This window comes from Siniperca chuatsi, linkage group LG11, assembly GCF_020085105.1.
Source record: "Siniperca chuatsi isolate FFG_IHB_CAS linkage group LG11, ASM2008510v1, whole genome shotgun sequence".
NCBI lineage: Eukaryota > Metazoa > Chordata > Actinopteri > Centrarchiformes > Sinipercidae > Siniperca > Siniperca chuatsi.
Window position 1 is genome coordinate 9,529,804 of NC_058052.1, and position 14,131 is coordinate 9,543,934.

Here is a 14,131-nt window from a genome sequence, read left to right on the forward strand (position 1 = left end):
GTGGTTTCAGGGAGGCTGTTGGAGCTATCACTCCATCTAGTGGCTGTTTTAACTCGCATGAGAAAAACATGGGGGCTCTGCATTGCACACACTGCACCAGCAGCATGACTGTAGTGCCCCCTGTGAGCTTTTTGTTCCACGTTCATGCACATGGACCCAGTGGAGCTACATCTCCGTTTAACCATGGTGATCCATCAGTCACCTGACTGCCCAGTCAATACACTTCTTTGTCTAACTGTGGATTTATGCATTGACTCTGCACATGGGTTCAAACATGTGATTGATTCCTCTGTATACAGTTTATATGCTCTCATTGGTGTGACCCGCCACAATATGTAAAAATCAATGGAGCACTGCAGAGCTCAGTAAATATTGTGCTGGGGCTGTTTATCCGGCTGCAATCTGATCAGATACAGAGAAAGTGCACATAAAAAATACGCCCATTTGTTATAAATAACTGTTTCTACAAAAAGGTGTATCTTAAAGCTACACTAATCCATGTTTTTTATATTAACAATGGCTCAAGTTATTAAGTGTAATGTGAAAGGCGTCTCTTGTAGTGACAAACTTAAAGACGATTATCACCTAATTTAGTGCTGTTCTCCTCAGCTCTATGGAGGTTTTTGGCATCTTTCAGGTCATTGTTGCAGCTTGGCACTAATGGTGTAAAACATAGATGTGGTATTGATTGTGTTTAAAGGTATTAATGAGTCGCTGTAAAAGTTCACTGTAAAAGTCAGAAAGAGTCATTTCTATTATGCACCTGTAATGAGTTTTTGTGATAGAAGATACATCAAATACCGTCATCATTATATAAACAAGACCCAATGCGTTTTTCATTCTTTTTATTTACATTTCATTTGAAGCAAATTGCAGGAATAACACAATAACATTGGACATTCAGAAATGTAAAGTACCAGTATACCATGAAAACATCAAATATGGAATGAATAAACAAGTTTAAGATTCACATGGCAGTAAAGTAAAACATTTTATCATTATTAAGTGAGAGTAAGAAGCGAGTATGTTCAAAATAAATACAAGTAATTAATGAAATTCAGACTTGGAATGTATTTAGATGTACCATTGAGGTAGGTGTTTAAGAAGCAATCATCAGTTTCTGATGTGGTTTCCTTTATTCATAACAGAACGAAAGCATTAATGGCACACTGAGAAAAATGAGACACTAAGAACAAATAATAAATGGAAAATATTATTTTTTAGCAAACTTAGCAAACTGATAAGTGTCTTCCCTACATGTTTTTAAGGCACCCAAAACCAAATGTTTACAAATGGCTCTTTGTTTTAAAGGAATGATTTATGTGTTAAAGCACATCCAGGTAGCTCTGAAATCTAGGTAATATTCCTTTAAGTCAGCACGCCTTCTCATTTATAAAATTCTTGTGGCAATGACATTGATAAAGTGCTCAATAGTAAACTGTGGTCACTCAGTATTAGAAGAAAAATAAACCTCCATTTCAGTGTGTAAGTGTTGTCAGACACAAGTACCTTTTTCATAAAATATAAGACATCAGCAAAACATAAAACACAGTTGACAGCAGTGTTGAGAAATGAAGACAAAGCTGTAGTCTTGAAGAAGAGCACGTAGTCTACTTTAGATTCGAGTCTACATTCAGAAGTAAGTCTTTGGGGAAACTGTCTTAGCAAAGATGTCCTTTAAATGTCTTTGCTCACATTCTTTGAATCCACCGAAGGAAGATTGCCCTGACAATATGTCATACAAGTGGTAGTACAGTAAGTCACAGACTTATTTCAGTACAGGTTTTCTTCAGCAAGTCCATCTGAAAGGAGACAGAAAATAATATTAGTGAAACGTAACTTCAATATCTGTAACCTACAGTATATATATTAAAGGAAAATCATTAGATCAGTGGCTGTACTGTTTGGTAAAAACATTACCTTGCTGAAGGCTACTTTGCATATAGTGGTTGAGTTGATGCAACCCAGTGTTTTGGTCATGGTGTCCCAACTGCAAACTGAACAGATCCATGGCAGTGAACTGCTCTGCAGGCAGCGGGTCCTCTGGGATGGTCGGGGAGAGACCAAAGGGCTCCTGCTCCAACTGATGGGGCCCACTCCTGCTGCGCAACAAGCCCTGCTGGTAGCTGTCTGACACAACAGCAGGGCCGGACGTGCTGCTTTTCCTTGCGACCATGTCCAGGTCTTTCAGGATGCTGTCGAACACGCCTTCATCGAGGACCAGCTCACGCTTAGGAGGAAGGACTGAGGGGAGAGGAGGGTGGTGGGGCCAGTCACAGGCTGAGGGCAGGGTGTTATTTTGAAGCGGGTTCAGGGTGTGATACATGGCAAAGCTGCTGGCCAGGGAGGAGATCTGCTGAGCCAGAATGCTGATCTCTGCCTGCTCCCTCTCGTTGTAATGGTTAGACCCTGTGGATGTGGGAGATTGGTTTGGGGTAAGAAGACTGGAATGTATGGGAAACACACGGTGGGGAACATGATGCACTTGGACAAGGCTGCCCCCTTCTGGCTGCTCGAGAAGGCTGAAGTCGTCTTGATGCAGAGCACAGTCCACTGGGCTCTCACAGATGTCGGACACAGACGGGCAGTCCGGAACTAATCGAGCATCGGATGTACAAGCTTGGAAATCATAGGTCGAAGATGAGGAGGAGAGTGGAGAGCGAGCACTTAGCGCGCCGAAGGCTGCCTGGTCAAAGGTTTGTTCGATGGCTGCAGGGAGGGAGTCGGAGGGTGATTGGTGACAGGTGAGCCCTGCCTCTGGGTAGGAGTAATAGGAGGGAGAGCCCTCAGGGGACGACAGCAGCTGATCTGTGTATCCATGCACATCCGTCAGGAGGTCATGGTTGAGCTCCTCCTGCCGCAGAGGGGAGCTGGAGGAGGCCGGGCTGTAGGGAGGGGTGAAGAGAGCAGGGCTATCGCTCAAGGGAGCAGGTGAGCTGTCGCCTTGGTAGGAGGCGCACGCCGCATAGTACGTATCTTGCTCGGAGTCCCTCCTAGCTTTGGCACCCGGCTCCTCGCTTTGGCTGTTAGACGTCCTCTGCCTTTTAAAGCATTTAGTGCTGTTGTAGCTCTGAGTGTGGGATGCCTGTTGAGCTACAAAATGGCAGGAATTTGCCAGAGATGATGGTCTGAAGGCGTCGCTGCTGATTTTCGTCTGCAGAAATCTGGCCTCTGTCTCACTACAAGAGCAAAACAAAGTATTTAGTCGGTGTTTGTAACTTGAAAGACATTGAAACATTTCTTACACAGCTCAGCTCTGGTCTGCTGAAAAAGTGAAGTTCGTCATACCTGATGAGGAAGTTTGTGCAGCTCATGCCCTGGCACTCAGAGTCCTTGTTAGCTTGAATGTAGCTCCAGGTCCATGACAGATCCTTGCACTGGAGTCTGAGCACCATCTCTACCTGGAAGCCCTCATCTGCCTGCACTGGACGAGACAGGGAAGAATAATTCATGGTTATTATCACGGACTCTCACAAACTTAATGACACGCACACAATGAAATCAGTGCTCCATCCCTAAATGTCTCACTGTAAGCCTGCAAAATCCGCACAAAACTAAAGAAATTAAACTGAGAGTTCAAGTAAAGCCTTGGTGTTGTATGTTGTAAATGTAGACATTTAATGTGCTAAAAAACACTTACATGTTAAATAAAATGTTTATTTTTGTGTTTGGAACCTTAATTTGTAGTAAAACAAGTTTTCCTGCGATGGAGTGTACACTTACTTAAACTTTTATGAGAATCTGCACTCAAAGATAGATCTTCAGGGTGGACAAGACTGTACCACGATCGACCAGTCATTTCTTCAGCTGAATACCCCAAATAATATAAGACACTGAAAAAGAAAGAAATGTTTGTCAGTAACCAGTAAAAGAACATTTCGATTATATCTGCTTAAAGGGGGATCTATGAATTTACCTGTCTGACAGCTGAGTAAAGGTCATATCGAGTCTGTGGACACTGGTGAAGCTGTGACAGAAGTGGGAGTCAGAGCTCCGCAGGCGGTTGACTGTGGGGGTGCAGAGGGCCACGAACAGAGGCTGGTTGGTGGGACAGACTGAAGAGGAGGACGGACAAGGCTGAGGGAAAGACCGGAAGCCCCCCCTGACCATCATGGAGCAGCAGCTGCCGTGTTGCAGCTTGAAGGCCTTGGAGGTTTGCATACAACATATAAAGCTCCTCTCTGAAGAAAGACAAGATGTCACTTTAGTCTTTCAGTAGTAAGAACAGGAGAAACTTAAATGATTTAAAAGTACTGAATGTTGGAAGTGCTTTGTGCAGCATTTTTAGATTGCATTGTACCATTTTAATTTTAAAACAAAAGTCTATTTCCTGCAAACATTTTTCTGCAAAGCTTGGCAACCTCTCCAGCTTCTGATGTGATGAGCAGCAACAAGAATACCAGCAACATGAGGCTACTAATCTCCATGGTTATACTTATACGTGATAACTATCACAGCTTAAAATGCTACACATAGCAATTTTAAAGTCATATCAAAGTCTTTAAAGTTACCTGATGATGAGTTGTTTTCAATGTCCAGGTTTGATTTGACAATATCAACGTCAGAGCGTTCCACCATGTCATAGAATGAGTCTCCTTGAAGCACATCTACCTGGAAAAATGACAGGTTTTACAATTAGATACAACAGAGTAAAGCCCAATGTGCAGTAAACTAAATAGGCAAGAACCAAAAGAGATCCAGATGGACAGACTCACCATGGAGAGACCAAGATATTCAGCTACATTTTCGGACACATACACCAGCCTCCCCTGGGCGGTAGTGACCAGGATGAAGCCGTGCAGGGCTTGAAGAAAGGCCTCGTATGGCAGGGAGCAGTGTGATCTCTCCCCGGCCGGGAGTCCTTAGAGAGGAAAGAGTGAGTTCAGCCTTGGTTACACTGTGTGCTTCTCAGCAGGTTGTCACAGCTTTTAACTTCGATATATATTCCCTGCGGTAGTGCAAACTTAGTCCCATTTTGTTTGACAATGACGCAGGCTGAATGTAGATTAGACGCTCAGAGACTGTAACTGAGGTGTGAAGACTTACCCTGGAGGAGAACAGACTTCCTGATGTAGGTGCAGATGGCGGCCATGGAGTGCAGGTAGGAGAGACGCTCCTGGTCCTCCTGGGTAATGGGCAACAGAGTGCGCATATTCCTGATCTCATGATTGATGTGGTCCCGCCGGGCTTTGGATGCTCCTTTGGTGGATCTGTGAGAGACCATGGTCACTGAGGTCAGAGGTTGGATGAAAACTGGGGAAACTAAAGCTGGAGAGCCAAAGTTTTGTCTACTGCCACACTTCAAAAAATCTGTCTGAAATCATCCTCTTCCAAGTGGCAAGAAAAAAAAAATCAAATAAAGACAAACAGAGTAATTGGCCTGAGCTGATCTAGCCTCTTTTTTTACAATTCAGCCTGGAGTCTGTCTCCCCACGAGCTGAAGCGGACTTTGAATATCAAGGGTTCCTATGGAAACTGCTGATATGAGAGGCTGTCGTGTCTGCAGCAGAAATGAGGGCTCTCAGTAGACTTTGTCTGTGTGATCAGTATCTGTCTGGGCCCATCCACAGAGAGCCTGGGGCTTTTATAGCCGCCAGGGCTTCAGCGTGGGCGTCACACACAAAGGGGAGGGCTGGGCTTCTGCTGCTCCCTTCATTGCCTTATAAAGTGGGTGTCCTCAGAGAGGGGCACCCCACGTCACAAGCACACAGAAAGTGCAACAAAAGGAGAATTATATCAGTTTGTATCCCAGCACCTTAACAATAAAGAGCCATTGAAATGATATAATTGCATACAAATATCCAATTATATATATCCAATTAATGGATACAAATATCAGATTAAGATTTGAAGTCCATCTATGGATATAACAGGAATATTATACCACAATTATACCACTTTAGATTCCCAGCAGCATTGTTGTGGCTGAATTAATATGTATCACATACAGTACTAGGCTGCAGACAGGAGAAAAGTGGATTAAGTGCTCCCTGTGGCGCATGCACTGCAGGCAGCAGAGTTGGGTCTACATTTTCTGAACAGCCATGTGTTGATTCAGCCGCTAGAGGACGTGGAGCAGAGAGGAGGAAGAGTGCCACTGACCTGAACCTTCTGCAGTAGGAGCTGCGGTGATCCTCAGGCAGCAGATGATGGGTGCACGGAGCACTTACATGACATCTGCAGGAGTTGCACCAAATAGTCATTTTGACGCGGGTGTAGCCACCTAAGGTCAAACATGCACTGATTTAATGCTTAGTATCAGACATGACTGAGAAGGGATACAATGAGTTTTTAAAAAGCAGTCAAATGTTTAGTTTTTCCTTTAAAAAAAACACATTTTGAGTAAAAACGGACAAAACTATTTTGACCCAGAGTACAGACAGTAGTTCCCCGGTGAGGAGAAACTCGCCTCCGTCTCATACCTCTGCAGGCTCCAGTCCGGGTGATGAGTGTCAAGCCCTTGTGTGTGCGTCCCTCCTTTTATAGCTCAAACCCGACACCTCTCATCCAAATCAGCCGGTGGAGAAGACAAAAAAAAAATGGATAACGTTGTGACGCGATGTAAAATGATCGAGGTGGGTTATATTTAGTGAAGTCAGCCCTAAAAATAACCCGTTAGATTGGACGCGGGATCCGTCATCAATACAGAAGTGGGTGGGTGTAAAAAAGTGTGATGCTTCATTTCACGTGCGTAGATAGAGAATCATTTCAACCCTTCGCAGGTTTACAAATGCTGTGTTCATTAAATAACAAGAAAATGTCGTTTTCGTGGCCAATCAGCAGTAGGCTACCTGGCACCGATGTTCAGACAGTATTTGCAGTGTTGTTTATTGAGGAACCATCGTCATATTAGCACCATGTGGAGTTCTCTAGGTAAACACTCAGATTCATATTAAGAGAAAGCTTAAAGTCTTGTGTGACTATTGCTCTTTCTCCCTGCAACAGCTTTGATTCAGGCGTTATTAGCCAACAAACACCCTGACACAGAGGGACTGTTCCCCGGGCTGGGGGGTCTGCTGACCCCGTGTTTAAAAATGGATTTTTCACTCAACACCCACATTTGAAAACAACACTGACTTTAAAAAAAAAAAAAAAAAAGTTTAATGGTAGCGACACCAGACCAGTTTTAACCCCTGTGTTTTGTTGACATTGGCTTTGGGGTCTGACAGACCTCCAGGCTGTCCAGTGGAAGGACTCAGATAATACTACATGGTAAAAAATACTTCATTACAAGTAAAAGTTCTGCATTTAAAATCCTTCTTTAGTAAAAGTACAGTATCAAAAGTAAAAGTACTCGTTTTGCATAAAAAATGGCCCCTGTGACTGATATATTCTAATAAATTACATTATTTATACTGATGCCTGAGCAGAATTTTGTAGCTGCTCGAGCTGGAGCTAGTTTTAACTACTTACAGTTAATACAGTTAGGTTCCCAAACTGGGGGTCGGACCCCTCCAAAGGGTCGCAAGCTAAATCCGAAGGGTTATGAGATGATTAATGGGAGAGGAAAGAAGAAAATACAAAGTTCTGATACACAAATCTATTTCCATTTTTAGGACTTTTCTCTAATCTGTCATTTCTTTGTGAAATATTGGATAATTTGAACTGTTATTTAAATGAAACCATGTGAGAAGTTTAGAGGAGAAATTGGTCTTTGGTGTTGCTGCTAACAACTCATGGACATCTGAAGCGTGACATGGTGTGCAAGGCCACTAAAACCTATGGCCTACCTATGTTAGTTATCTTTAACAATGTGTCGTATTTATAAACTCCTGTTTTTTCTGACGTAAAATCTTGCCTTGTAAACCAAAGCCATCTTCTTGTTTAAACAGAAATGAGTATTTAGAAAAACAGAAAAAATAACCTCAAGTTTTCTCACACATTCAAAAAATCACGTCAGTGCGCCTGCTAGGATGGCTGTAAAAAGCACTGAGACAGCCAACTGTCTCCCCGACACATGCATACAATAGTTGCAGTAATAGTACAGTAAGAACAACACTACACAATAATGACATGCAAGGTGAAACATTGTACGAATAGAGGCACATCATAAGAATGTAACAGCCATGTTACTTTTCATTAGGCACTTTGAATGTTAAACGCAACAGCCTGAGCACATCTTCAGACTCTAAACTGCGATGTCATTATCATTCAAGTCTCAGCAGAAAACCAGCTTGATGCATCATTGTTTAATTTCTGAACAGACTTCTGAGGCAGTCAGCTATGGCAGTTTATCTTCAAAGGGCTTTAACTGCATGTGTATTAGTCACTCAATTAAACCCCAGTTGGAAGGGAATTAAGCTACAGGTCTACAAACATGACGCACTGAGGCTGAGAGGCTCGGTTACACACAAAACCAGATCAGTCCTTTAGCAGATGAATAGATTATGGGCATCTCAAAAGATGGCCAAGGCATGCTAGAAACCTTTCATTTTACAATAGGCTGCCACTCATCAAGAGGAGTTAATTTGGCGAGCATGATGCTTGCATGGAAAACTAAAGATGAAAGTTTCCCTGTTTGTCACTGTTGTGAAATGGAGACTTGTTGCTTTCTTTTCCGTCATTTTTGCGCGAGTTTTAAATTCTACAGCTACGGCTTCTATCCTCTAAGGGCTCCTGCTCCTTTAATGCCTCTTTTCTCAAATCCCCAATTTAGTGGCTTCAACAACGCTGAGGAGCAGAGAACTAGAACTTGAATTGAGGGAATTGCACAGAGATAGGGGGGACAAGACAAAACAAATCACTCCGAACAAATCCTCTGTCTGATTCTCAAGGGCCAGTGGGATCGTCTGAGGCCTGAAGGGAAATTAGAGAGTAATTTGGCTGAGTGTCTCCTTGCATTAGCGCCTGCGTTGCTGGCCGAGGCAGGCTCGGGGCCAGACAGAAGGACCCAGCGCAGCCCTGCTTCCTGTGTGCGGCAGGGCCAGGCGGGACAGGGTGTCTCTGCTGCCTCACTTTAAGCTGACCCTCCGTCTGTGGCCTGCACTTAACACTGCAGATAACACTGGCTTTATAGCACGGGGCTGGTGACAGACAGGAACAAACTGCCAGGCCGCTACTGGTAGCAGAGGCAAAGATTGAAGCTGGGGTACAGGGTGAGACACTTTCTAATGATGGGACCCCCCCCCTCCAAAGCAGCCGCACGCGTCCCATTAGGTAGTCTGACAGCCAGTAGGGGGGTTGGGTGGCACCATGGCTTCAGAGTACCCACTGAAGGAGACGGTGAGGGCTATCAGACAGGCCGGCTGGGGCAGATTCAGCTCTCTGGATTTCAGCAGGAAGCAGAAACTGGGGAACTGCAGGGCTCAAAGACCTGCCAACTATATAGTGCCACATACAGCAGCTCCAAGAGGAGACCGCTCTCCACAGATAGAGGTGGAAATAGGAAGGCATCTGGCTTGTTTTTTAAACAGTGTGCCATTTTATTTTGAGTCCAGCTGTGTGTCCCAGTGATGTTTAGTTCATTCAGGTTAATTATTTACATTTACACAAAGGCCTATTATTTAGTAGTACTTTCCTGGGACACATTAAGCTACTTAAAAAAAACAAACAAACAATTGTACAGCTCTCCTGAAACAGTCGCCCAGTCAACCTTTCTTTTAGGTTTACAAAGAAACATCTGTGTCAGGTGCGCTGCTGTTGGTCCTAGCTAAAGTGTTTATATTGCTAAATGATTGCTAAATGTTATATGCAAAATAAAATGCCAATTTTAGCACTGACTTTACATCCTTCATCCTTTATCAAAATAAAAGACTGGGGGGGAAAAAATGGGAAAAGATGTAGGGGACCTTATTTAATCGTTTGTTTGCAGCCGGCGGTTCAACACCCCGTGGTGTAGAGGGTCTTTCCAACCTTGACTGTGGCGCATCAGAGTGAAAATGACAGCAACACTGACTGACATGGTCACTTCAATCTTAAACAATCCTAACAGCTTTAGAAATCATCATTAAGCTCAACAAGTTCTGAAAACTGAATAAGTACGTAAAGAAAGTGAATGTATAACAAATCAAATTGTCTCAGATTTATTATTGATACAGTTATAAAGCATATTGCACAGGAAGTCCTGACCAACCTTGACGGATATAGAGTCCCCTCTGAAAAATGTGTAAAATATAAAATTAAATAAAAACAGTGAGCATAGGGAGCCGCCACAGTAACATGATTCCAAATACACTCCATACTTTGATCTGTTTTTTTCCAAGCATTCTTTGTTGTTTAGGAATTATTCAGCCATCTACTGTAAGCCCTAAAGACAGAATAGACTTCTTGACATGAAATCAGTCCGGTCACATACTTCTGTTTGGCCAATAATTACTGCTCACGCTGAACAACTTTAGCGTGAGTGTGCGCTATAATCTAATGATGCACTTTTCTTGACAGCAGCAGTTTTTTCTAGGTTGGCAAATGCTGTTTTTGTATAGCATGTCACCAGGTGAAGTTTGTTCAACTATTTGCTAAAGTCTCCTCACAAAGTGAAATGAGAAAAGAGACTCACAAACTGCGGTTTTACATCGCGGCCATTAAAAATGTAATGCAAATATATGTAGGCAAAATCAAAACATCCATCATTGGCATTGCCTTAGTGGAGATAAGTGAGTGACCATCACTGAGGAATTTTATTGTGCAGGTATTTTATTTTTGACTATAGTGTCTACATTGTAATATACTTCATATTCACTTCATGTCATATTCCTGAAGAGTTCTTGACTGAAAAAACCATCACCCATAATCTTCACACGCAACAAGGACCAAAATCCTGAAATAAAAATGACTTCCACACCACGCATTAGAAAAAAAAAGAAGAAATAAACAAATATCATCAGTTTTGCCGACGGCCATTTGGTGTTACATAAACAGTTTGATTTGTTCACCAGTAGGGTTTTTTTTGTGAACACACGATTAGCTTCCCTGTGGTTTCACTGCATTAGCTGTAGCTAACTGGGGTACTGAGGAATAGCAAGTGTGTCATATGTCCATGTGCGTGTGCTGTGTAGAGGGCATAAGACTGCGTCACATTGGCACCACCGGTCTGTATATAAAATTCACACTTGGTTCGGGCAGGCGAACGTCTCAAACTCTGGAACTCTACTTAGGCAAAAAACAGCATCAACATGTCTCCTCTCTGTAAGGCCTGACATGCCACGATTGGCTTTAGTGCAGATATCTGGTGACTTCAACCTGCATTTAAGATTGTTTTACACTGCTTTACATGAAATACACAGATTTGTAAACATTTATGATGTAGGTCAGTGTTAACCAATCCTGATGTTTGGGACCCAGAGCCTTGCAGGGTTTAATTCTAACCAGCTGATCAGGGACTGACTGATACAGATTCAATGTAACTATCTGACAGGACAGAAAACAGCAGCTGATTTGGTCCCAAAGACCAGGACTGAAAAGCATTCATGCAGCTCACAAGTGTGTGGTAACACAGTTCCTAATCACATCAAAATAAATAGGCAGTGTAAATGAAACTCTTTTGCCTGTATATTCATCCGCACCAAGTCATTCATTTCAATGTCATGCCGTATTATTAATTAATTAAAGACTGGTGATATTCTGTATTTTTCTTAGTGTCAACAAATCCCATAAAAAGACCAAAACCAACAATTAATTGATCTAACAAGTACTGTCTGTGTATCCAAAGCCTGATGTATCTTACTCCATAGACTTTCATCATTGTCTAAAAGCTATTAAAAACAAAAAGTGAGCCACAGCATTGCACTGGTTGACTTGTTTCTTCATAACGATGAGCATGGCCACTTTAGTTTAGTTTGAGTGGAACCTAAAAACACCCTAAGTGTACCAAATCTGTGACTGAAAAAAGTCTCCAACAAATACTCAGTTTACTCCTGTTAGAGTAACAATTGTTAAAAGCGACTGTGCCCAGCTGTTTTAGGAAATGACTGAACCTTATGTTGGTACTGTTCAATGGGAACAAATGGGCTTGGGGCTGAGAGCCACAGACAGTGTTGAGAGACGAACTAACACACAATAGGTTTTGGTCTTTTTATGGGATTTGTTGACATCAAAAATATAGAATATCACCAGTCTTAACTTTCAACTAAAGTGGATGGAGATAAAAGGTTAAAACAGATGGCCACCACTCGTGTTTTCAAAGTTTTGTTCTAAAATTTGTGATCAGTATTAATAAAATTAAGAAAACACAACCTGAATAAACATCCCAAATGTGAGCTATTCCAAGTCATTTTTTGTTTGTTGAGTGTGTAATCTAATAACAGCCCTTATGCATTTATAACATCTGCTCAGGTGTAGCTTTGCTTGTAGTTGCACACAAGCAAAGCTACACACTTTCCTGGTTTTTCACCGCACTCTGAATAAGCAGGTCACAAGGAGAGTTTCTAAATGCTATAGGATTGTCTATAAGAGGAACAACTACATTATGCATATTAGTGATGATCTCCTCTCACAACAACAGGCAAACAGAAGCAGGTGGGCTAGGATTATGTGTAGACGGGACCACGTGCTTACACACATACACAGTATATATTTGCATCATGATTCCCTTCTACATTTGGCACTGAAAAACAAACAAACACTCTTCCAGTGACACTCCATTTCTTGGAAGAATACCACAGCCAACCACAAATACAAACTTCCCTGTGAAAAGGTCTTTTTTTTCCTGGGGGAAAGTAGATGTCTAATGTATGGGAAGTCATATTAAAGACACAATGATACATGCTATTGAGGGAGGTAGATGGACTTGATTATTTTACAAGGCGGACAGACGGCTTGCTTCAGTTACCTTGCAAATCATCTGAGATGCTTAAGAGCAGTGAGGGTGCTAGCCAGGTTATGATGAAGTAGGGAAAAAGGTAAGCATCAAAAGCCAGTCAAACAGAACCTTTCACAGGCATAATACCCCTAGAAATGTCGTACCCAATACTCTATCTCCTTGCATTTAACACTAAAGTAATAAGTTAGCCTTGTCCACTCTATATGCTGTGTACATAACTTAATTTGCTGCAAATGGTAGTTTTACATGGTTTTATGATCAAGATACACAAACTTACAACCATCTCTTTATATCTGGAATAGAAGGTTCACATTTGACTCTTAGGGGATATCGGTTGAGTGTGACATCAGGATGACATCCTCAACAAAGAGGTTAGCTCTCAAGACCTTTGGCTCAAGTTCTTGTCTCTTCCTGTGCTTAAGATTAGAAGTCTATGATTATCATAGGCTGACTGGATTTCTAGAGAGGCTAGAAAGAAGAGAAAAGGGTGAACAGGTGTCAACAATTTCTGTTTCACATGACCAATGTTCTCAGGGGTTAAAATATCCTTCGACGTGAGAAAGCTCATGGTGTCCAAGGAAGTCATTCGCAGGATATTTTGGTCAGTAATGAGTTTTCACTTGAAGAATGTGGAAAATAAATCCGATACATGACCAAACTCTACAAAAACAGTCCGTCTGAGCTCAGTTGATGAGAAAGATAAAAGCCTAGTGTCCCGAAACAGAGCAAGGAGTTCTGCTTCACATTCAGCGGCGTCAGCCATGGGAGGAGAAGATGGGCCTGCTGATGTTGCTGTTGGTGGTCATGGCTGCCAGTTCCCACCTGAAGTGAATAACAGGAAGAATCAGAGGCAAGAATTTTAGAGTACTTTCACATATTTGATCAAAAGGAAAAAAGTGATACATTGTTGCCTTTTAGTTCTGGTCTGTTTTGTGTTCACACTAGCCTTTTACAAACAAACAAAGAGATGGAAGCATGAAGTTATCCTGCATCATCAGAACCCACGAGGGGAAATCAAATTGTGGTGACTGACAGCAAGTCATGAGGCACTTTGGTGAGCCTCATGTGTTTATTTTATAAATGGTGTCCCAGAGAAGACAAATTATCATTAATGATTATAATTATTATTAGTCCAGACTGTAACTGGATCTCATATTGTATAAATAGTGACCAACGGGCCAAAAAACAGGCATTTCGTAATGTAATATTACAGGAGTATAGTTACTGTGTGGTTTCTATGTTTCATCGTTTCACTCACTTTTTATTGGGGAGCTGCTCAAATAGATTAATCTGTCCTTTTCGCTTTCTGATGGATCAGGGAAAATTCTCACACTCATGTGCTAATGTGTATACATGTTACCATGGTCACCAGAC

At 42.1% G+C, this 14,131-nt stretch overlaps 2 protein-coding genes across 7 annotated transcripts in view; both read right to left on the reverse strand.

Moving 5' to 3' along the window:
* Window positions 1-828: 828 nt before the first annotated feature.
* Window positions 829-6,624, reverse strand: npas4l (neuronal PAS domain protein 4 like). 5 transcript variants are annotated; one of them, XM_044214846.1, is made up of 11 exons: window positions 6,423-6,624; window positions 6,103-6,223; window positions 5,047-5,210; window positions 4,716-4,861; window positions 4,512-4,611; window positions 3,917-4,181; window positions 3,724-3,833; window positions 3,289-3,424; window positions 2,114-3,179; window positions 1,921-2,083; window positions 829-1,802 (listed from the first exon to the last, which is right to left on the reverse strand). In XM_044214846.1, exons 2-11 carry the CDS (start codon window positions 6,201-6,203, stop codon window positions 1,774-1,776), a joined length of 2,280 nt encoding a protein of 759 aa, XP_044070781.1. In that variant the 5' UTR covers window positions 6,204-6,223; window positions 6,423-6,624; the 3' UTR covers window positions 829-1,773. The 5 variants fall into 5 exon arrangements, with proteins under 5 accessions (XP_044070781.1, XP_044070780.1, XP_044070779.1 ...); XM_044214845.1 differs by having other exon boundaries at window positions 1,921-3,179; window positions 3,917-4,185; window positions 4,519-4,611; XM_044214844.1 differs by having other exon boundaries at window positions 1,921-3,179; window positions 6,423-6,622.
* A 3,382-nt stretch (window positions 6,625-10,006) lies between these two features.
* klhdc3 (kelch domain containing 3) overlaps window positions 10,007-14,131 on the reverse strand; it is a 29,876-nt gene continuing 25,751 nt past the window's right edge. For both annotated transcript variants that reach the window (XM_044214850.1, XM_044214851.1), the window contains exon 11: window positions 10,007-13,579. In XM_044214850.1, the coding sequence (XP_044070785.1) occupies window positions 13,513-13,579 (67 nt within the window). In that variant the 3' untranslated portion in view covers window positions 10,007-13,512. The remainder of the gene's footprint in view (window positions 13,580-14,131) is intronic.

What these genes read in the sequence shown, in the direction of transcription:
- npas4l (XM_044214844.1), bottom strand. Translation starts at nt 6,203, where the DNA reads ATGACTATTTGGTGCAACTCCTGCAGATGTCATGTAAGTGCTCCGTGC. An exon ending in AATATCTTGGTCTCTCCATG is followed by an intron (nt 4,612 to 4,715) that starts GTGAGTCTGTCC and finishes TCATTTTTCCAG; the next exon opens with GTAGATGTGCTTCAAGGAGA. An exon ending in GCAAAGTAGCCTTCAGCAAG is followed by an intron (nt 1,803 to 1,920) that starts GTAATGTTTTTA and finishes GTCTCCTTTCAG; the next exon opens with ATGGACTTGCTGAAGAAAAC.